Source organism: Mercenaria mercenaria, chromosome 19, assembly GCF_021730395.1.
Source record: "Mercenaria mercenaria strain notata chromosome 19, MADL_Memer_1, whole genome shotgun sequence".
Classification (NCBI taxonomy): domain Eukaryota; kingdom Metazoa; phylum Mollusca; class Bivalvia; order Venerida; family Veneridae; genus Mercenaria; species Mercenaria mercenaria.
Window position 1 is genome coordinate 36,994,494 of NC_069379.1, and position 25,493 is coordinate 37,019,986.

The 25,493-nt window shown below is 33.2% G+C and overlaps 2 protein-coding genes across 3 annotated transcripts; both read right to left on the reverse strand.

The window, feature by feature from the left end:
• Positions 1-349: 349 nt before the first annotated feature.
• Positions 350-5,353, reverse strand: LOC128551029 (uncharacterized). The gene is made up of 3 exons (XM_053531300.1): positions 5,344-5,353; positions 1,933-2,366; positions 350-1,436 (listed from the first exon to the last, which is right to left on the reverse strand). Exons 1-3 carry the CDS (start codon positions 5,351-5,353, stop codon positions 819-821), a joined length of 1,062 nt encoding a protein of 353 aa, XP_053387275.1. The 3' UTR covers positions 350-818.
• Positions 5,354-6,610: 1,257 nt separating this feature from the next.
• Positions 6,611-25,280, reverse strand: LOC123542525 (carbohydrate sulfotransferase 12-like). 2 transcript variants are annotated; one of them, XM_045328427.2, is made up of 3 exons: positions 25,043-25,280; positions 15,203-15,343; positions 6,611-10,076 (listed from the first exon to the last, which is right to left on the reverse strand). In XM_045328427.2, the coding sequence occupies exons 2-3, from the start codon at positions 15,324-15,326 to the stop codon at positions 8,689-8,691; spliced, it is 1,512 nt and encodes a 503-aa protein (XP_045184362.2). In that variant the 5' UTR covers positions 15,327-15,343; positions 25,043-25,280; the 3' UTR covers positions 6,611-8,688. The 2 variants fall into 2 exon arrangements, with proteins under 2 accessions (XP_045184362.2, XP_045184363.2); XM_045328428.2 differs by lacking the exon at positions 25,043-25,280 and having other exon boundaries at positions 15,203-15,477.
• Positions 25,281-25,493: the final 213 nt, after the last annotated feature.

A 25,493-nucleotide genomic window follows, 5' to 3' on the forward strand; every position in this document is an offset into this window, starting at 1 on the left:
AAGAAGAAAATAAATATATACTTACATTAATTAGGACGTTAATTGGTGTAAAAATCCCTTCAAAATGTAAATCTCTCCATGGCTTACATGATAAATATGTAATATGTACCTGTCGCGGAAAAATGGAGAATCTGTTTAAGCTGTTTTTGAGGAGCTCGCCTGAAGATGAAAATTAAAATTTAGAAAAAATGTTTTGAATGTTAAGTATACTGTGTATCAAAACGTTATTTTTAAGTTGGTTTGTACGGGTAAGAAATAAAAAAAAAAAGCACAGGCAAATAAATTTATTTCATACCATATTTATATTGCAAGACTTTTACAATAGTTGCTTGTATTGCATAGACTTCACAAGAGTTTTTACAAAATATGTATTGCCTATGACTCACTTTAACACATTATTCCTACTTGAAATCTAATTACAATTACTTTTAAATTTTGGATGATATTAATTAACTATAGGACAAATAGATATATGATTGGTGGTATCCATGCATTTGTTTTAACGGAAGAGTACTAGTGTCCCTTTTTCCAACAGCTTATATAGTTCCTGTTTAATTTAAGATATCAAATGAGTTAATGATATATACATTTAATTTAAGACGTCAAGTAAGTTAATGATACATAAATTTTGATTTTCAAACAAATTGTCGATGAATAAAAATATTAACAACAATGGACAATTCTTTTGATTGAAGATGTTTATTTTATGCTACATGTTATATAAAACATATAATAAGGTTGACTGAGCGTTTCAGATTACTGAACTTTTACGGCGATAATAATTGCATGTTTAAGGCACATAGTTATATTCCTGTAAATCAAGTCTGGCGTGTCAAAATGTTTGTTGGTGGTAATTTGCTGTATCCAAACATCTCAAAATCTTGTTTATAAAGGTCCTGTACTCTTCGTAAGGTCTCGGGTTTTACTGATCTGTAGGCGCAATAAAGATATTCCTGTCCTTGAATGTTACTTTGTGAGGAGCTCATAGGATAATCACGTAGTGTTTGTAACACTATCTCGGTGAAATAAGTTCCATTTGAAAACTGATCTTTGCTAAATTTTTCAACAGGAAATTCAATCTTTTCGTCGATAAAACCTTGTATTTGAAGAGATATCCAGATACGACGTGTAAACTTTACAAATCCGAGGCAACTCTGTACAGCCGGCTTTATTGCAATATGAAATAATGTTACTATTATACTAGGAAGGCTTAATTCAGCCCTGTGGTCATAAAGTGCTAGAGTGATATAATCATATGTCGACCTTTCAACACCAAGCTGCTGTAAGGCGAATTCAACATCGTGGGCAAATGTCTCTTGTTTGACTAATATGAAAGGATTGATTGCACAAGGATAACAGAGGGAGAATATAGGCACCCAATGACGATTCAATGTCTTTTCCACTTTGACCTTCTTTAACGATCCAATCCAAAAATTCTTGAAAAGTTACATCTGTCAGACATACGTTACTTTTGTACAATTCGTCAATGGCAATATTTCTTATAAAATAATTTAAATTAAATATTAGTTGGAGAAAAGATTTATTGATGCATGCTGAAAACAGTCTTGAATACGGATCTCGTGACACTATAATTGTCCTTGATTTATCTTTTATAACGCTGCTTACACTCGTTATATACTCGAGCATAGATTTATGCACCGATGTTCTTATCATAGACTCCAAAAACTTTCGTCCAGAAAGTACTTCCGCTTTTTGGAACTTTACAATAAGTAAAATTGTAATCTTCTGAACGATACATTACTGGTCTTGTACGGCCTCTATACATTTTATTCCTAAACAGTTCCTCCCTATTACCACACGCATATCTTATTCGTTGAATTCTATCTCTGTGAAGCTGATCACTGCTTGAAACATTTTGCTCTGTTTCATTCAACACATTATTATTTTCTTGTATTTTGATATCATTTTCACCTTCTCGGCAAACTCATTCAAATCTTTAACTACTCTTACTGGATTAAAATCTACCAATGCATCCAATATGTAACTCTTGTAAATCATTGATAATCCGATGTCATTGTTACTCTGCGTGTGTCCGGATGTTAAACTGTTAGACTGAGATATTTCAGAGCTATATGCCGAACCGGATTTTCTTCTATATTTAGAAACGGATGCAGCTGAAGGTCGTGATGAAGGCGATAGGTTTTTTGTTGACAAATAAGACGAAGGTCTTGTTAAAGATGAGGTGTATACGGAAGCAGTCGACCTGCGAGATAATCCAAGTCTGTTTTGTCCCTCGTCAACGGACAAATTAGCGATTGATACTTTCCAGTCTCCCGATAAAGACTGTCCTCCTATAGTTATAATACTGTCACTAAAATTGTGGCTCTCATCTCTAGGTCGGTTCCCTGAAACGACAATAAATGGAATTGTATTTTTATGATAATTGTGCATCTCTGAAATACATTCATTCTCATGTATGTGATTGAGCTCAGGAATCATATGCAATATTTGCAATGCTCTACACAGTTTTGACAATAGAGAGTTTGAGATTTCAGCCTTCGCCTTCCCCTTCAACGTCTCTCATATATATTTAGGGTAAAACGTCACCGATATGCGTGTATTTTATATCAGACGTTGCTACTTAAGTTTTCCATGTAATATGAAGTAAGCCTAAGACTTCGCTTCATTACTATGTGAAATAAAAAGCTTAGTTTCAGGATTTCTGCTTATTAAGTTATTTGATTATCCATATGTATAACTGGACTAAATTTGATGCTAACACTATCAATAAATATAAGAATAATGACGTTTTGTTTGGCTAATGATTTTAACTAAATACATTGAATTGAACCTGGAAGTATGAAGTTATCAACTGATTTTGAGAAACTTTGAGATTTTGTTCAGACTTTAACTTCTACAGCATATTTGTGTCCTCAGGCGGTATTGATTATACCAGAAACTTTTAAGGCCTTTTTGTCGTAAGCAGTGCAGCAGTGAAGTTTTGAACGTCCGAAGATGTGATATCACGAAAGGCAAAACTTAAGTCTTTGTACATCTACTCTGTCCACATACTCGGCATCAAAGACTGAAATCTGGATGGAGGCACATGGCATGGCAGTCATTTTACTTGAAAAATTAATGATAACGCGCGATTATCACTTGGTGGAACATTTTATTTTAACTTCGAAAAAACAATCAATCCGTTTCTTCTGTCGGACACTCAAGACAATTGCGTTTTAATTATAAACATAAAATGGTACTAGTAAGACGGAAAAGAAATTCTTAAGTATCAGACAATTTCAGATCTATGATATCATGATGCGAGAAGTTTCCTGTTAGCCGTATGGGATAACTCCATTTTTTACATGCTCGGACCCAGAGCCTGGCAGAAGGGCATTGTGGGTCAATCCCCCTTTGATTCTTACATTTTACAAAGGAAATCGGTCTTGAAACATGGTGTGACTAAGCCTTACCCACCCCCACCCGCCCCCCCCACATGGATGGGTGACCCCTCTTTAAAGTTGGTGTCCTTCTAATCAAAGTCCTTGATCTGCACGTGCTTTACTTATGAAATAGTATATTCAAACAAATACGTGTATATGCCCACATGTTATTTCGTGCGACAATTTTCGTCTCCACCTATCAGTTCTTGACTGTTTCGCTAAACATATGGTGACGTGGTACGATTATATTGTGCTGTCTGAGAGTTTGACATTATACAGAGTCAAACTGAATGCCACGATGCCAAAACGTTTGATATCACGAGAGTATTTTACATTTGTTTCAAATCGCTTGTTAAATGTATTCATAAATTGTGTATATTGGCTCATGTTATCTACATATCTTTTAAAAGGTTAGATTTTCAACAGGTACAGTCTACAAGTAAAACGCGTATTTTAAGGAATTCGATGTACAAAGTACCAATTTAAAAATTTAAAGTAAAAATAAAATTTTAAGAAAAACTATGAATGCTAGTCAACAGCCTTTTGTGTTTGCTTTATCTCATACATTTAACTTAACTTCAAAGTATATCGAGAAATGTATTTGCAGTAGTTGGTGTCTCGTGTTTTTGTTTAAAAATATTAACTGTAATATCTTTCAAGAACACCATCAACAATACGTTGATAGGATTATCATTTTTATTTCCTCCCATATATAATTTACAATCGTGCATTATATACTGACATCATTTTATATAAAATGTTATTTTTTGTAATGGCACTAATATCCATGCGATGATTACGTTAACTGAAATGTTTTTATTCAATTTTCATTTTTAAAACCTCTTGTAAAAGTCATGCACTTTCGGACAATTGATATCAAAATGCAGGGGAAAAACGATCATAATTACAGATAAATTGAATGGGCGTATTAAAAGAAGTAAGGTTCATTGTAATGTTTGAAATCTCAATGAATTTTATTCGAACGTCAGCTTCATACGTTAACTTCGCAAGAGACGTTGAAGGGGAAGGCGAAGGTTGAAATCTCAAACTATCTAATATCAGATCACAACTTGACTTGTTTAGTAATATATTGACCGTCCAATAAATAGAAATTTTATTGCGATGCATGGCAAATCACAGCTTGATTACAGATTTTATCTACTATCACAACAGCAATCTTTAAGTTCCGTATGGCGGCTGTAAAAATTCCTCCCGTACTTGGATTCAGTGTTGTTATATTTTCTGATCCTTTTGGACCATTGTGTCCATTTAACATATGTGAAACAAAGTTCCCAATAAGCCGATGCTAGGGGGCGTGAAAGGTGTTGCACATTTCATTATCCCTCATGAACAGACTCAATCAAACCGAATCTGCTATCATTCTTAGTTGCATGTTTTGCTCCCAAAGGATCATTTACAGATTGTCTTTATATGCGGTAACTAATGTATCAGTCTTCTAGTAATTACGAAAAAACGGGTTGTGATGGCAACTCTAAACTTGATTTAAGGTTTAAGTAGACAAAACATACGTTATTTTAGATATACTTAATGAAATCGTTATTAAGTACGTGTTTGTAGAATATCGGTATTATAATTACATATGTCATGTCACCTGAGAGTTGGCATCTTAACAATAGTTATTATACGTATTTATATTTTTGAGTTTTTTTATTAAACCAATGAATATATTATAAAAATATGATTTGTATTTTACTAGCTTAAACGAACTTATATTAATCAAAATCTGCATTTATTATGCGACCAGGACTTCCGTCATTAATATTCATGACTTGGTATGTTTTGCTTCAGATGAGGTCACATTTGGATGAAACAAAAGAAATCAAAGTGTGGAGGTATACAATAAAAATGATTCTTGTACCCCTCGATTGATACTAGCCTGCCAGAATCGCTGAAGTTCGTCTTTCATTTTTACACTCACCTGCTTGCATACTACACATGTCATTTTTATCAGCTATTCTATGTCTTTGTCTTTTTAATTTTCTAAACAATAGCTTTCAAAACTAATATTTTTTTGTAATATCAAGCGGTATTTAAACGGAAACATGCCGGAACAAACGTTGTATAGATCTAACGAAACAAAACCTCAAATATATTTGTGATAAAAAGATTTAATCACCTTTAAAAAAAGTCAATATCTAAATGGCTATGCATTGAGACCTAAACTATTAAGAGGTATCCTGGTATATCTAGAGGTCGTTAATCCAATACTCAAACCATTATTTTTTGTTACGACTTCACAACGTACTTTTAACTATTATTATGCCAATCAGATCTTCAAATCGTTAATCCAAAATAATATTTTCTGAACTCTTTCTGGTGTACAATTTAGCATACTTTTGGCTATACTGGTTGTGTTAAAAAGAAAATACGGACGTACAGTAAAATACCTTAGGTGCAATCACCTGTCGTTTGAATTAACCATTGGACGTACTACTCTTATTGAGCATACTAAAAGCTGCGTACGAAAGAGTATGTTTGCATGCGTGCGTACGTATGTGCGTGTGCATGTATTTGTGAGCACATGTATTATTGTCCGCCTAGCTTAGTCGGATGAGCACAGATCTACGAATCTTGAGTTCGATCCCCGGTCGAGGCGTTTCCTCGCCGTGACGATTTTATAAAAGAAATTGTTTCTGAAATCATTTGTCCTCCACCTTTTATTCTTGTAAGGGAGTAGGGAAATTGTCAGTTACTTGTGGAGGGAGAGCCAGTTTGTACTGGTACAGAATCCGGGAACACTGGTCAAGTTAACTGCCAGCCGTTACATAACTGAAACACTGTTTAAAAACGACAAAACAAACAAACTTGGGACAACATTAAACCCAAAAGTAAAGAAACTTGTCTATTGTTACATTGCCATTGTTATCCTGTCATTTTAATACCCATTATAATGCCCATCAACATAAGACACTCTTTATAACATTAGCACATTTACCATTCCCATTATAACATTCACGTAGTATTTATTCCCATTATCACATTAACACTAGTACTGTAATTGTATCTATTGTCTAAAAAGTACATTCATCATGAGCTCACTAACATTTACATAGTATTAATATCATTATTACATTAACGTATTAGCATGCCGTTTATGTGATATACATAGTACTATCATGTCAAGTATTGCATTTATATAGTAAATAATGTGCATTATAAACAGAACACAAAAATCAAGTCCAACTTTCCATTAACATTGTATTATCCCATTTTTACATAAACAAAACAATGAAGTTCACAATACAGTAGCATGGAAATCAAACCCGATATTACAGTAACGTAAAGAGGATTCCAACATTAACCAAGCCCTTTATTACATTTCAATAGTTATCAAGCCCTTAATACATTAACATAGTAATCAAGTGTATTATACATCAACATCGTAAATAACTAGTTAATACATTAACAAGGTAATCATGCCCATTACCACATTAACATGCTAATCATGGCTTAGCCCAATATAAATGATACTTTTCATTGTTAAACAAAATATTATCAATTTTTATACATTTTTGACAACGTACCAATCGAAAAAAGATTAAATTACGCCTCAGACCAAATCTCTTAGAACTGTCAGTTATATAAATACTACCAAGTGCAACAAAATTATAAACTTAGAATTTATGTTCACATACGACGATCAGTCAAAATATAAAACAGTCGTTGCTATTGATTCTGAACATTCTAGAACACGGTAAATGAATATAAACTGTTTCCTGAAAAAGTGTCAAAATATTATTAAAACTGTAATTTGAAGTATCATCGATGTTCATCGATGTTCATTCGAACATTGGACGTCGTACACAGGTTAGTGGTAAACATTGTCAACAGATACCCTTAAACAAGAGCTTATCCAGCACATGCTGATGTCGAAACACAGGGTCAGGGTGTTGTCTTCCGTAGACTTCACAAACACTCTTAACATTTTCCAAAATAAACTATTTCATCTTCCGCTGAGATTACAAACAGCCATTCCGCTTACAACATTCTGATGATACTTCATTTATTAGGCTTTGATAGTTCTAGTTACTTTTAAATAGCCTGAGCTGGGTCTATGAACCTTGCCGTTGCAGAATCATGATTAAATTGTATCACCAACAGTCTGGTCGGCAATACATAATAACTAATATGAATTAAACTAAAAGTGCATACTCCGATTTCATGTTAGGAATCTGAATATATGGATCTTACATACTTTTTTGTGAAGGACAATGTGATCCCAATCAAAGTGATAGCAAAGAATGCAAAAGCGAGCGCTAGCAAGGTTTCTCATCCACGATGTACTAATTTTATTTGTTTGTTTTGGGTTTAAAGCTGTTTTTCAACACTATTTCAGTTATTAAATGATGGGCAGTTAACTAGTGTTCATTGATCCTGTACCAGTACAAACTTATTCTGCGCAACTCACTGCCAACTTCCCCACATGAATTACCAAAGGTGGAGGCCGAGTGATTTAAGACACAACGCCTTTTATCAAGTGCTGTCCCAAGTGTTTGGAAAACATCTGTCTGGCACAGACCAACATTTGCTTGTCTGCGATTTTCAAAGGATATTATAAATAAAAAAATCTTGCATGTAGTTTATGACGTCAAAATTATACTTTCTAAATACGTACGTGTAGTTTGTTTCTTCCGCTTAATGTGAGATACACCCAGGATATTATAGTCTTACCCCGTTGTGTAAGGCTAAAAAATATTTTTACATTTCGCGCCATATGCTTGATGTTAGTTACATCAAGTAATATTACTAAAGGCAACCTACTAAATACAGTTCTTTTTAATCTAAACATAATTATATTCGCCATATTTAGAGGTAAATGCGTTGTTTGTTTCTCATTTTAAGCTCTTACATTACTGGCGCAAATATGTATATACTGTTTTTCTAGTTGTATGGTTTACCTTCTCACAAACACAATAATATGTCATAATTATGGCGAATGTCAAGTTTTTCATTATATACGAAGACACAAGATGCCCCAACAGGCGCTGTTTAAGAAAAGGACAGGCGTCTGGGTAGAACCACTGACATTACGGTATAAAATCTAGAATTAAATAATAATAAATCACGAGGATCTTTTCAAACCGACGGAGATTTGCCTAGTTAAAGATGGGCATTTGTACGTTTTAACACTTACACTGCTGTTAGAAAATGCAGGTAGTACTTACAACTTTATATAAGCACTTTTTAATACCTAAAATATAACGTATTGACAACGGTTTTCGGGAAGGGTTTCATTTTATTTATTTTATGTTACTTATTTGATTTATCTTCTCTGAGTACCAACAGGTGAATCTGTGGAATAACCAAACATTTCAAAATCTATTTTATACACTTCTCTAATGCCTTCAATCGTTTCTTCCTTAATTTCATTGTAAGCGTCTGCTAATGCTTTATGACGCTGATTTTTCATTTCTAATGACGTCATTTTATGTCTATTAATAGAATTTAATATAACCTGTGATACGTAGGCTACATTGTTGTATAGCAATTCGTTCTTAAACATTTGACTTGGAAATTTTGATGTCTCTTTCAGGTATCCTTGTATTTTCAATGACGTCCACAGTCTCAATGCAATGTTCCTTCCGTCCACGCAAGCTCGTAATTTACTGTGCTGGAGTCTATTATAAACAGTTTCTATAATACCAGGGACTGTCGTTTCAACTTTGTGATCTTGAAGCGCTGACTTTATAACGTTAAAGGTGCTATTCTCAACACCAAACGCTTGCAATGCTAGCTCTGTGTCCTTTGAAAAGCTTTCTTGTTTAACTAGTATGTAAGCGTTTACATCACATGGACGACAAAGACTATAAATAGGTGCCCAGTGACGATTTAATGTTCGATTTTGTCTTGCAGTAAGTATTACAAAATCGAGAAATTCTTGAAATGTTACATCTACTGGACACTGCCTATGATGTACCGTTGGTCGAACGAGTCTAATACGAAAGTTTGTTTCATAGTTCAAAAGCAAGTATGATTTATCGATATATGCTGAATATAACCGACTAAATGGGTCACGTGACACCAAAATGGACAACGAAGTCTTTCGTGAATAACTAGAAAACTTAACCAAAAAAGTTCCCATTGAACCATGCACACTTGACCTCTTTTTCGAAAACACTTTATCTGAAACCTTATCTCCATATTTAAGAATTTGAAAAACTTGAGTCCAAAATGTTGACCCAGATTTCGGAACCTTACAATATGAGAAATTATATTTGGAAGAATAATAAAACCTAGTGCTATTATGACCGAAATATCCATTGTCAAGTAATAAATCCCCGTCGCTGCAAGTTCTTCTTATTCTATCTATCCTTTCCTTTTGTTCAGGCGGATAATTTTCATTGGGGGAAAAACTTTTCTGTATTTTACTAGCATAACTTTGCGTCTGTTCAGATGTTCTATTTCTATTATTCCTTGAGAAATTCTCTGACCCACTTTTGCTTTTCTTTTTGTATTTTGTTATTAATTCTAACATATCATTCTTAGGAATAAGGTCAGTCGAAGCATAGTTTTGGGTTGTCATTGACAGCTTGGAATAATCACGTGACTGCACTGTTCGTATTTTTGAACTGACGTAGATTCGTTGATTCACTGCGGGTATCTTGTTTGTCCTCGTTGTATTTGTTTTGACAGAAAGTTTGAATTCAGCACCTAGAAGGGAAGAAAAATCTTTAAATGACATTTTTATATGAAGCTGTAATACATTCTCTACGTACGAATAAACAGAATATAGTTTATTCAGAGACAGATATAGATACGCTTAACATAGGACAATTTATCCCTCATTTACCATTTTGAGGGTCATTTTTAATATAAAATTTGTTACTGATTGGACAAGAATTTCTCATATTCTGTTGAGATTACATTCCCTATTAAAAATGTTACTTGCATTGTTACTAAATTTCTGAAAAGTGTCCTTATATCTTTATTATATTCATGGTTATCTTGTAAAGTATCTCTAATTAATATTTATATTTTGACCCAAAAGTGGCTGCCAGTTTTGTTATTGCATAATCGGCAACTATCTATATTGCTTCCTTCTGTACTTCCTTTTAGAGCAAACCATTTCCTTTTTCGGCGGTATTGCTATGCAGACGTTATATGAATTATCAGATAAACATCTCCCATAATGTAATAAACCATTTACGACAATCGGCAATTTCCGTTCATTTACGTATTCTGCGAATGCGATTTCGGCATTCTTCGGTCGTTATGGAAACAGATTTTTGGTAAAGCTGAAAGATACCGAAATCGGTTATAAAGAAAAGGCCCTTATTACTGTATCTGATTTAATTTACACACAAAAAATAATGATATGAGATTTTGAAATACCTGAAATGCCTGGACAGATGAATAGCTATTCCATGCAGGTTTTAAATAAGAAAGTGAGGCCAACAGTAGTCACAGATGTTTAGATATTGACACAGTACTCAAAGAAGTTGATAAGCGTGCAGGAGTAACAAATGTGAAATAAGTGCAGACGACAGAAATTACCTTCAGAAGTCAGTTGTTATACTTTCAAGAGTCATAAGTCTGGTGATAGACATACAAGTTTCACAATATATGCAGGATCCAAATATCTGTTTAAAGGCATGCTAGGTTCAAAGTATGAAGGATTCATAGGTCTGTTGATAGACATGCACGATTCAAATGATGGAGGATCCATACGGCTGTTGATAGCTTTACAGGTGCAGGATACATAGATCAGCCATTACACTTGCGACTTCATTGATAATTTTCTACACATGGTGGAATCATACATCACTTGCTACATGTGCAGTCTTGTTCGTAGATCATCTGTCATTACACATTTTGTAGTCACATATCTCTTACCATATATGAAGTATTCACTGTTCCGGCATTACACATACTGGAATCACAAATCACTTACTACATGTGCAATATTCTTATTCGTAGATCATTTGTCATTACACATTTTGTAGTCACATATCTCTTACCCTATATGAAGCATTTACTGTTCTGGCATTACACATGTTGGAATTTCAATCATTTCCTACATGTGCAGTATTCATAGATCTGTCATTACACATGTAGGAATTATACATCACGTACTAAATATGCAGTATTTTATAGATCATTTGTTACACTTGCAGGACTTATACATTACATGCTACATGTGCACGATCCATAGATAAGTTGCTATATCCGTTGACGTCATAGATCAGTGGCTACATTTGCAAAATTCATGGATCATTTGTTACATATGTTGGAGTCATACATCAGTTGATATATGTGGAGAATTCATTGATGTAGAACTATAATTCAGTTGGTACACATATATGATTCGTAGATGCAGGATTCATAGAAGAGTTGCTTGAATCACAGTTCAGTTGAAATATGTGCTGGATTCACAAATCAGCCGCTATATACACATACAGGATTCACAGATCAGCTGTTATACAATGTAGTTGCAAGTTAAGTTGTAAGGTGTGCAGTAAAATCCGAAATGTAAGCCAAAACTTTGTAAGGCTTGTGAAAGTCACGGATGAATTGATTAGTATTTAGAAACCAAAAGCAATATAGAAATAACAGATGAGATATGAGCCGTGCCATGGGAAAACCAACATAGTGGGTGTGCGACCAGCATGGATCCAGACCAGCCTGCGCATCCGCGCAGTCTGGTCAGGATCCATGCTGTTCGCTAACAGTTTCTCCAATTCCAATAGGCTTTAAAAGCGACCAGCATGGATCCTGACCAGACTGCGCGGATGCGCAGGCTGGTCTGGATCCATGCTGGTCGCACACCCACTATGTTGGTTTTCCCATGGCACGGCTCATATTGAATATACAAATGTCATGTAATATAAGTTGTTAAGCATGCAGAAATAACAAATGAGTTGTACTAATAATAATCAAGAAATCATTGGTAAGTTTTAAGCATAAGTTGATAGATATAAATAAATCGCAGTAACCTGTTAAACAGGCAGACGCCAAAGTTGACTTGTTAAATATACAGACATCACATCACACAAATATATGGGGGGCTGGGGAGCGGTGCGTTTACGTAGCAGCGACACAAGTATAGGTTACAACTTTGATAGCGAAAGAAGACCCCAGGTGCCGTACCATGTATCATTTCATCACGTGCGGGCGTCTGGGTAGAACCATCAAACACCCGTATGCCAACTGAATCGTTTCCTCAGATGAAGAATTCAACGACCCAAGCACGGCTTGTAAGGTTTCGTTTTGGGGAGGCTGCGATTTTGGTACGTGGCATTCCCTGTTTGATATTTGTCTTTGTTTTTTGTACTCATACCGGAGAGTGCAAGTGATTCGTTGTCAGCGACCTTAACCACTTGGCTGGCCATGTAATCCTCTTAAAATAACCTATGTTTGTCCCATGCAGAACTCACATAGACACGTTAGAAGTAAGAAACAACTACATCTGACAGAAGAGTTGTTTTTCATACAGAAATCAGCAACGAAATTGCTAATTAAGCATATGTCACAGTAACTGCAGTAAATTTCGTAATATACGCGCTACATATGAATACTTGTATAAACATGCTAAGCTTACATCACAGACGAAGAAGAATTTCATTTCAGTTAAAATATCTATCGGACCTATTCAGTGTGTAACCCTATTAATTTTACATGTTTCCATGGAAAGCGTGATGGCAAAAGTAAAGCATTTCTGTTACTTAAACTGTTAATTGTCATGCATGTACTAGTTTAGTTCGGTTGTGTATTTATTTTTGGCGGCCTAGTCAATAAATATACCTATAATTGTGAAAACGCTTGATTTTAGATGAATTTATATCACGGTGACTGCGAAAACCAAATACATGTTAATCGAATTATGTACAATGTAACACGTATGAGATGAAGTGATTAACATTAGTGCTTTACTTAAGATTATCAGTTAGGATGAAATTGACATGATCAACCATTTTCCTGTTCAAATTTTCATCGTAAGCTTAATTTTTAGCAACAGTGTACATTTTTCGCTGTTAGCTATTTTCTAGACTGGCTCCCGTCCTTATGTTTATTCTTATTTACATAAATCAGTTTTGTTGATTAAGAGGGAAGTAACTCCAGAAGGTTGTTTCTACATCGACATTTTTATTGGCCCTGGCTCCAAACATAGTATGGTTCAGCCGTCAGAAAAAACTGTCCTATTTTAGAGGCTTAAAAGTAAATGTTTCCAGTATTAATATAAAAAATAACCATGCAGCCAGGGAGCCAGGCTAGCTATTTGCATTTAGATTAATTATTTGGAGCAATATTTAAAAAAGCTTATTTTCTCGCTGTATTTACGTTGGATGTCTACGACGCTGTTCATGTTAACTAGATTTTAGCCCTTCTAATGTTGGGAACTTATCGTAAGAATACGGCATAGGACTAATTCAGTAGCTTAGGTCTCATCATATGCATCACTTCTGTGCTATAGCTTAATATCAAGCGAACAATACTATTAATTGTAATAAGTCAATTTTAGCTTTTAACTCTAACTTATTAAATGCATGAAAATATCAAGAAAAATATAAAGCGAATTCTGGGCGGAATTTTTTACATTCAATACCATTGGCCATTTTTTTTAAATAAGATAACTCCAAAATGTTTCAATTGTGTCTCACCTTCTATCGTCTCAAGATAAAAGGTAAAATATATTGCTTTTTTAAATATAATTATTTTTGTATTACATATATTGATGCTTTACCACAGCTGGAACAGTATCAATACAGATCATAGAGAATGGACAGCAAAGCTTCATGTATGTTCGCAAAACTGTTTCGTCTGCGAACACCAGAGGAGAAGAATACTTTTATATGTCATCGATTGTAGACAGTTTATCTATTATTCAACAAATCGTTAATTAAATAGAGAAAATGTAATCTACAACTGGGGTATCCCTGTTTTTTTTTCACCGAGGTATTATTCGAAAATCATTAACATAGTTTGTGTTTTATTGCTCTTTGTTAGATCCATGAATACTTTGAACAGCTTTTACTTATTCAAAGCTTACCTTTTCTTTGAACAGTTTTGCTTTTTAAATAAATGAGAACGTTCTTATTTATCAAAGTAGTATTTTTCAATATCGACAAAGGCTGGTGGAGGTCGTATTTTCAAATATGTGACCACTTACTCGGTAATTGAAGTCAGTCGGAAATGCAGACAATATTTTTTTAAAGTTAATACCTTTGTTATTTCGTTTTGCATCTGTCTTATCTCCAAAAAAGCTTCCTTTCTTATTTAAGATAATTCTATTTCTTTATCTACGTCTGTATTTTTACATGATTACAGTTTATCTCTGCATTCTGCTTTTCAGATGCAGTACTTATATTGTTTGTAAAAATACTTGAAATAATCATAAAGTTAACGTATGTTCAAATTTTCTCTCCCTTTGTTTGTTTTAAGAATATTGTTTCTAAAATTTGATCCAAAATTACCATAGGTTTATCATGGACTGGATTAACTAAAACAAAGCAATTATGATGATCAAGTATTTTCTGCAGAAACACGTAATTTCTGGTCTTCGTTTTTCTATATAACACAAAAACGATTTACCTTTTAGAGCTTAATCATTTATCTTTTACATCTTGATATTTTGCAATGGTTACCTCTACCGATAATTACGTTAAAATAATTTTATCAAAAGCAATGAAGTAAATAGATATTTTAATACTCATTAAATAGTAACTTCGTTTTATTAAAATCATGAAATTTGCAGATAAAAGCCTGTTTAAATCGTACACTCAATTTTTATCCCATTTATCAATGAATATATATTCTACTTTAAACGATGAAACTCTTACCTGGAGCATAATAAACCATTTCCTTTCTTTCAGAGACAATATAAAATGTTAGTATCAAAAGCAACAAAAGGCACACAAGAGACACACTCGACCTTTTCACGTTCAGGTAAGTCATTACATTCATCTTGGCCTCTTCGCGTCCTGTAATACATATGGTAATTTCATATTTTTTATAGAATAATTATAGATTGTTAAATTAATAATTTAACACAAAGTCATCAAGAAAGGAAGCCGAATTATAACTATTAAATTAAACTGTATGACCTATACAACGATGCTTTGTACAACATAACTGCAACACAAGAGATTGTGTGAAATTCATTGCTAACGAATATCGAGTTATCGATACCGAGTATCAAATATATCGCATACAGGTATCAAATAATTGGCTACAGTTGCACATGAAATAATGTAACAGCATACAGGTAACATGACTCCTTGACGCATTAAAGAGAGTGTATCGACAGACTGACAACATTATGTCCGTGCCATTGTCTCACTTATATATTACTGTTTTGCTTAATGAACATGTACTGTTTCAATGCAATGTTGAGTTCTGCTGGACCAGGTGCTAGAGGGCTTTGGCGGTAGCATGCATTTCCACTACCGCCTTCGAACAGACTAAATCAAACCGAGCCTGCAACATTTTTGTTTTCGTCGTGTTCAGCGACCTTCGGAGTTTCCACCTTTTCTGTTTTACTTAATAATTTTAAAGTGTTTTGTTTGTTTGTTAAATTTCTGCTCAATTATGTCTACCACAGAAGACAAAAACAAAAAATAGTTTTTATCATTTTATATCCATTTCTTAGTTTCCTTTTTATTGCAATAATTATATATAATATTATAACATGAATCAACTGCCGGAGTAAAGATTTTTAGAATATTATATAACATTGCGGAAACATTGCACATTATTTCAAAGATACTTTACAAAACTTGTATGCATTGTGTGGTTAAAAGTAACGTTTTATTATACAATATGTAAATATTCACATCTGTATTTAGACGACCACTTACATAATAAATAGGAACATTTAAATATAAAAAAAACAACTTTTGAAGTCATTCCTCTAAACTGAATTGTTGGAAGCAGTAATCACCTATTCATGTAGTATAATTTTATTAATTTGTTTGTTTTGAAGAAAAATGTTGAACATCAAAATTGACATGAAATACTATCACACACATATAGCCTCATTTTGCAAAGCCTTCTTCAAACATTCCGTCCTTTATATTTGCTTACAAATCTCTTCTACATTTAAGTTAACTTTTATTTGAAATAACACATTTATTCCAGTGCCTGAAATATCTTTAATTTCCAATAACTACAATTCAGAACAATATACACTGTCAAAGACTCATTCAGTTGAAAATTTTAAAATTGCAGTAAAATGTCATCAATCCAGTTTACTTTACTTTACTTATACGAAAAAATTGCTATCTTTAATCTTAATATTATTCAAATGAGTTGGTCTACTGAAACAAACAATTAGAAAATGTAAATTTATGCATTTTGCCAGATCAATATCGCCTACGACTATACAAGCTTTTCAATAAAAACGCTATTTTGTACCATCGGGCATTTGACAAGCTAGAATTAATACCTTAAAAGGTTTTAAATGTTTCTGTTTTATCAGCCATCAAATACGTTCAACAAATATTGAGAATTTTATTTCTGTTCCATTACTGGGGTTTTTCTAACCTTATTGACTGCTCTCTAACATCATCGCATGACTTGAAAGTCATATTTATTTCATTGGTCGGTAACTGGTCAAAAATAGATCTGTAGAAAGTGATTTCCATCTCATGGAGTGATATATTTGTAAAGTACCTTGATTACCATATGTATAGAAGTTCTGTTTTTATTAATATTCTAATTGCAGTTAATCTAAAGTCAATATAACAATTTCATATTCTGTACATTATTTTTATTTTAGATAATCTTCACCCATCTTCGATCGCCCTATGGAAACAGAACATAAACTCATGCAATACTTTATTTCTGTTCGAAATGACTGTAGATATTTTTAGATTGTAAGAAGCTGAACTTCTTTATATACACATAGAGTACATGGATATAGGTCAGTTTAAGGTAGTTCTGCACTTTGATAAACCGGAAGTGATGGCATAACGTCATTTATCCAGAAAACGTAGAATAATGCCTGGATTCGGAGTACGGAAACGAAAATCAGTTTGTGAATTAAGGACAGCCTGTGAGTAAATGTATTAAAATGTCACTGTTACTATCTTTCTAAAGTTAAAATATGATATTAAAACATTTTACACGCTGAATAATTCAAAATAATGTCTTAAAATTAGCTTGAAATAGGTGGTTCACTTTAATCATAGCCAAATATCTCAAAAGTAAGCACACGGACCATTTTATTTCACCATATTATAGGCCATGTGCTTATTTACGACTGTGAGAAGTTTCATAAAAATCTACTTTGTAGAAACATTTCTATTCGCGAAAATATTATGAAAACTGCGAAATTTTTCAAATCAGTCTAGCAAAAAATCAAGCACACGACCCTATATTCTTTCTCTGTTGAATTTTCTTAGTATATTCCGAAGTTTTGAAAAATCAGAGTTTAATCAAATTCTACATTGTAGAAAATATTTCGATATTTCGATCCTAACGTGCAGAAGTACCTTAAATCATGTGTACATGTGTAAAATATAAATAGTTCAATTAACAGAAAATAAAAACAGTAGATGTCTGAACTGTTTATTATAATCTTAACTTTTGCATATCACAAATAAACTTTTGTATTTGAAACTGTATAACGGATATTGCATCACTTAAAGCTGTAATTTACACTGGTGTCGAATCATGTATAATTTTCGTTTCGCAAATGTAAAGAATGAACATATATGCCACTAATAGTAAATAGTATTGACTTCTTGTTTCCAAAAGACAGGAATTATAACAAAACTGATTTCAGCTTCGGAAATTCTTCTACAAGTACTGCCTCAAAGCGGCACTGTAAGGTTGTAGTTGAAGTTAACGGTCCTCTAGATGCTTAAATCCAGACCTAGATAAACTCGGTTGAACTGAGTCCTTAAAATCAGAGATAATTAACTGTGCAACATCCCTAGTTAAGCCACAATATATGAGCCGCGCCATGAGAAAACCAACATAGTGGCTTTGTAACCAGCATGGATCCAGACCAGCCTGCGCATCCGCGCAGTCTGGTCAGGATCCATGATGTTCGCTTTCAAAGCCTATTGCAATTAGAGAAACTTTTAGCGGACAGCATGGATCCTGACCAGACTGCGCGGATGCGCAGGCTGGTCTGGATCTTTGCTGGTTGCAAAGCCACTACGTTGGTTTTCTCATGTCGCGGCACATATAGTTTAGATTATATGATGACCCGCAAGATGACAGAAAAAGACACCATGTGAACTTTTTTTCTAGCACCATTTGGCCAATGTAATGCTTTTATATTATAGAATTCCCCTTTGGCCGAAGCAAGGGACGTAAGAGATATTGCACACTCAGTCAATTATTTGAATTTGTTGTTTTTTATGCCCACATAGGATTCAAAGCTTATATGTGTCTTCTCATGTTTTATTTTCGTAACGATTTGAAAATCACTATTGACAATAACATTAATGAATCAAAAACACCAAACTTTTAACTTCAAAATCGATAAAGAAAACCTATTACAACATACGTTGCGCCGTTTTTATCCCTAAAATTTGAATAAATCGAGACAATTATTGTAAAACAAGCTTGTCAAAGCTCCTAAAAATAACCGAAATTCTCTCTCTCTCACACACACACACACACACACGCGCGCGCGCGCGCGCACACACACACGCGCACTCACTTTCTCTCTCGCTTACTATACTAAGATTTTAAGTACATAAGCACGTGAAACATGTTCTCTTGTTATAATAATACTTTTAAGTAATGAGTCTTTTGTGCACATGACAATATCATGATAATAATGATAATCGATGACATTTGGATCAATAATATTGCAAACAGTCACACCTGCGTTAATGTGCACACACATGCTTTTGGTATAAACAAAAGAGGAATAATTTCTTCCCAAAATTCAATTCAAAATATTATAGGTAAGACTTGTATATTAATGCGCACGTTATTTATTATGGTTTATAAATTCTAAATACCGAAAAATGTCTGAAAATATGTCGTTATTCACATTAGGCAAATCAAGTTGTAGACCTTTCGTATAATAATTTAAAGGTTTTATGCTAAATGATTGCGCTCGTATCTTCTTTTTGGTTTTATCAATTAGTCATCAGGTAAAAAAGCAACCTACAATTTATAACTGAACAACATTTTATTAACGATTGATGTATACGTTTGCATAAAACTTTCTTTCAAGTGTCAATTAATTTTCAACATAAACTTTTTTAACTCTTGTTTCCATATCATTCTATAAATTTAGTTACAAGAATGAATTTTAATTCCTGCAAATTCTATTCGTAATCAGTACGTGAAAACAAAATTGTATATGTGTATATGCTTTCAGAATGTTAATAATTTTCTGACTGCATTTCATTAATATTGCTGTAATTTAATACGATTGATTTTAATAACAGGTATAGTGTTACAATTAAAAGTTACCTTACAACTTACCGGTACCTAGCAAGATGTATAGACAATTAACTATTGTTTCTAACTTTATCATCATCAAATTACCTCATATCAATAAGAAAAGCAGTTATTGCTAAATATATTTCTAAAAACAGACAGACTGCAGCTTCCGTATCTTTCCCTCGTGCTTCGTAAATAAACCTGATTTCATTTTAATGATTTTGTTGATAATAACTTATGCCAAAATGTCAACTTTGAAACAAATTAGATTTTATTCTATCTAACTGAATCAGAGAAGGGTTTATGCAAGATAAGAAACAACATAGTAGAAAATCGCCCGGTGCAGTTTCTAATAAGAGCACTTATATTCAAACTAGCTCACATGAAATTGTTCTCTGGAGTATCATTGGAAGTTTCATGTACATCGCTGTATAAAAACATCCTCAGCTCTTTCTTAATTACATTTAAATAATTGTAACAAGTTCAAATGTTAAATCCGGGTCTATAGAACGTGGACAGTAGCATGAATGTAAACATGGTTAAAAAAACAAGCCTGCGACATTATCAGTTTTGCCGTGTTGAGCAACCTGTGGAGTTTCAACTTTGTTAATCTAATATCGTAACTGCGTTGTAATGTCATGTGATGGCCGTAAAATTCTCTCTATACATTTAGAGCATTTTTATTTCAGTATTTTCAAATTCGTCGGCATGATATATATGTTAAGATTGTATTACTGTTTAGTTTTTCTTTTATGCTTTGGTGGTTCCATTTCACCCGCTTGCAGCGTTTTATGGTGTTTTTTTGTATTGTTAATCACCCTTTTAATATCATGCATGCCTTTTAATTTTGTCTTTTGACAGTTTCTGTGATATGTAAGCTCGATAATCTCGGATCTCCTCTATAAATTCTAGTTTATTTAGTTCTGTTCATTGTTTTCTCGTTTAGGGCTAGTGGTTAACATGCGCGGCTTTTCATGGAAGGTTCAATGTACACCGCCGTGTGTACACATTTGAAATGATGGGATTTTTTCATTGCAGCGGCAATCCGAGTTTCCTGATCTCGCATTTTGAAATTGGCTAAGAAACGAAAGCGCATGTTCTGATATTCATGATATAACCAAACTTTTCAAAGGCAAATATCATATATCGCTGAAGTATTGAGTCTAGGCATTTTAAAAGTATTCCTTTTGACTCACATAAGTGGAGAAAATGGACTAAATATTGTTTTCAAATTGGAAAATCAACGGACAACATATGGAAGATATTTTACTGAAACCCCAGTCCTTTCTCACTGGGATAACATTTACGAAAATACATAATCATTTTTTATTGTACATAATCATGTCAACAAGTACGTTAAGTGCAATTGAATCAATCTCAAATAGATGCAGCTGTTGGAAGGGCCATATGGAGGCAAATTTATCATTTTATAAGCGGTGCTGTAAAGCATTTATATTAACTGGTATTTAAAGGTGATTAGTCAGATTTTGATGAACCAATGGACATGTTCAAAACTCAACGAAGTCATAATTTACACGTCGGATTTTCTCTGGAAGTATTCTTAAAATTTAATTTCCCTATTCTTTTTTCCAACCAAGATAGCATTATTTTAGCATAAGTATAATTAAATGAACACTTTGTTTATTTCGATTGCGCAACCAAGACAGATTTACAAATGATTGATTCATAAGCTACACGCGTTTGAAAACTTGCCTTTTTCAGGTTGTTAAAATATCCTAATAATTATCAAATGCATATGTGAAGTTAGATATGTTATAGAAATCAAAAAAAAAATAGTCCACTTTTATTAAAAAATATTTTCTATTAAAGGGAGGTAATTACAAAATTTCATAAAAAGTAATAAAATACACGTTTCAAATTCTTTGTAATGGGTATTTTTGTTCTTTAAATAAATCTGTAACATAATATATGAAAACTTTAATATGTCATAAATTGTTGCTCAAATTTGATTGAACACCTTTAACTCGATTGCTGGAAAACCATTAACATGCAAGTATTATAAATAATATACATACTTAATCTTTCATATAGAATAAATCTTTATCACCCGATGACATTTAACGGTTCTATTTTAGCAATGTAGACAATGCAAATATTAAGTTTCTTTGCTGCTAGAAAAAATGTTTAAAAAAAGCTACAACACTGGCTTTACTGGATTTTATGATTGCTTTCCTTTAATGTCGTTCTCATTATCTATGTCCTATCAGTATTTTTGTATCCCAACGTTTGGTGTGGGTTCCTATTTTTAGAAGAAAAAATGCTATATGCTATGTGACTATGTTTTAGAATTTATTAAATGAACAATATCATTTATTGAATAAACAGGTGTCAATACATATTACAAATTTCATTTTCAATGCTGATATATGTTATGAATTATGTTACTAAATTCAAATTGTATGTGTGTGTGTTCGGGTTTAACGTATTTTCCAACAATTTTTCAGTCATATCAACTACGGTGTCTGCTTGTAGCAGTAAGCACAATGCCCAATTTTATAGTGCTGCCTCACTGGAATATCACGACGTAGACACGTGACATGATACCCCACCCAGTCACATTATACTGACACCGGGCTGACCAGTCCTAGCATTACCCTTTTAATGCTGAGCGCCAAGCGTTGTAGTTACAAGTACCATTTTTACGTCTTTGGTATGATGCTGTTGGGGATCGAACCAACGAATCCCCGCACTCGAAGCGGACGCTCTACTACTAGGCTACAGAGGCGGTTTAAATTCAATTTAATTTTTGGTTCAATAATTTAGTATTTCGAAAAAAATGAAATGATCTCACCAGATCGTTCATCTGCCATTTTTAAACAATGTGTGTTATTAACATCTTCATTCATCATGCTCATACTTCAGAATCTTTTACTTGCGTTAACATGAAATGATCTCATATTTGTTGCAATCAATTTGGCTTAAAAACTATTAAAAAAACTTAAAACGCAATATATTCTTAGGACTATAGGCGTATTTTTATACAATCGCGAAAGGCGTACTAGTATGTATGTTTTTGGCAACACAGAAAATGACTTCAGACGACCTTTAGCTCTTCCGGAAGTTAAGAAAATGAAAGTAAACAGGCTGAACTTGAAAATGAAAGTCGTACTTGTACTGGTCTAGAGTGAGGGGTCACGCGCAGGATTCATGCATCTAAATGTATGCGTGTGGAGTTCTTTTCTTTCTTTATTTATTTCATATCATTTTATTTTTGTTTGAACTCACAATAAACACAAATCCCACAGGTGTCCGTAACGGAGCTATTGAATTGAAATTTTTAACTTGACAAATCGTTCAAAAGGTCCCTTTTGATGTTGTCTAAAAGTGTCAGCATATGCCTCGGATGTCATATATTTCTGTATTTGAGAGCTGCAGACGCTATTAAGTTTTTTTTTGACGTTACAATCGAGGAAAGGAAAGCAAAACAACGATACAAGATTGCAGATGATGCACAAAATCTTTATTCTACGGTTTTAGAAAACATTTTGTTTTCAGAAAGCCTACCTCAGATTCATATTACCTTTTGAATAGACATTATTGTGAATAAGTATTCATGTGAAAGATAAAGATATTAAGTTAAAAGATGGAGATCTTGATGTACATAGATGAAGTAATAAGTAAAGATATAAAGTTAGTAGATAAAAATATTGAACTGAACACATATTGAACTAGAAAAAGTGGACACTCCACAGGTTGCCCAACACGACAAAAACGAATACCAATAACACGACATAAAAGTCGTGCTGAACGATCTGAGAAGATCGAAATATAACAGGCCTTACTGAATGTACGGGGAGACTTTTTACGGCCTCCACACGGCACAAACAACGCTGCTGTAATAATAAAATAGAAAAAGTGGAAACTCCACAGATCGAAATTTGCCAGGTTTTAAAGTTAATAGATGTAGATACAAAGTTAATAAATGATTTTATTTATTTATTCTGTTGGGTTTAACGTCTCATATGGTGACTTTCCAGCTTTGATGGTGGAGGAAGGCTCCAGGTGCTCCTTCGTGCATAATTTCATCACCAGCGGGCACCTGAGTAGGTCACCGACCTCCCGTTAGCCAGCTCGATGGCTTCCTCACATGAACAATTCAACACCCCGAGAGAGGCTTGAGCCCACATTGAAGAGGGGCAAGTGATTTGAAGTCAGTGACCTTAACGGAGCCCCTAACCGATAATAAATGAAGATATGAGGAGGATTTAAGGAGAGACTTTCAAATACGCTTTCAACTTCCTACTCAATCCTGTATGTCTTTTTAATATATGTACATGTTGTAAATGAATTGTGATTAATAAAATATTGTTTAAACCAAATGAAGATGTTACTGGTTTGATAGTTTGTAAGCTCGAAATAAAAAAAAAAAACAACAAAAAACACATGTAAACGCACTCAGTCTTATTTTTCTTTTGTTGTTCCATTATTTTGGGTATTTCTAATATTAAGCAAAATTGAATAATGTACTTTGTAAAATGCACACATTGCAATATGCAGTATCCCACTTAATATTATAGGACGCTTACTATTAATGTAAAATAACATCAGTAATTATAATAATAAGTTAGCATAAATATCACTGAAGATTTTCAATTAATCTTACATTTCGACATAAATACCCTGCATTGTTCTGCAGTGAGAAAACACCTTTCAATCTACACACAAATAAAAACTGCAATTAAGCTTTTAAAAAAAAATGCTGTTTTATGACATAGAACCATAGTTAAAATTGAAAGAAAAGGATTTGGTTCACTGTGCTTTTCAAGTATTTATTTAGAAAAAAAAAACCTGTAAAACCTGGCAAATTTTGAAATCTTTAGTTCTTTGCTTCGAATATTACTACCAAGATAATATGAAGTGCTCAGCTAAAAACATTTATTTTTATTGCAACTTTCTGTTATATAAATCAGTTACAAAAATATCAAAACAAGGTGCTTCCTCCTTAGATAGATATCTAAAACTACTCTCACTTAACTCGCTGTGCTGAAATGGTACATTTTAGTTATAATTTAATTATTTAGCATTTAGTTTTGGGAACGGTTTGACTGAAAGAAATATTCAAAAACACGTTTTTCGAAATGATGGGTTTCCTATATGAAAAGATCGTACACCCTTAAGATGAATAGATAAAGATATTAAAACGTGTAACTTCTCTGAAAAGTGTGCAAAAGAAAGCCTAATGGGTACACATGCTTAACTTAAACTAGTTATCTACATAACATTCTGATATCTTAAATATATATATATACCTGTTGGAAGTATATTCCGAAAGGACAAAAACAGCTTGTTCCTTCCCGTAATGCAACGACACCTTTGTCTCTTTAGTCCATAGTTCCTATACCCAAGAGTCTATAACATTATCCATGTAAAAATAATTACTGAATTGAAAAAAAATAGATATGTTGAAATTTTTAATTCAGTTGATATTGATGGATGCCTTTCCGCAAGATTAATTGATACTGTTGTTATAACAGAAACCAATAGGATATATTATTCCAGAAACCCAATACAGTTGTAAGAGACTGTACTGACAAAGCTGTTCTACAATCAAGTCGTATATACATTACTACAAATATGAATATAGTGCCTTAATCAAATATTTGTTAATCAATAAAGAAAACGTCTTTGTTAAAGTCTATGTGGATTTGTATTTTATCTGTTTGATATAAATTAGCCCTAATGCTCTTTTTTTTTAATCAC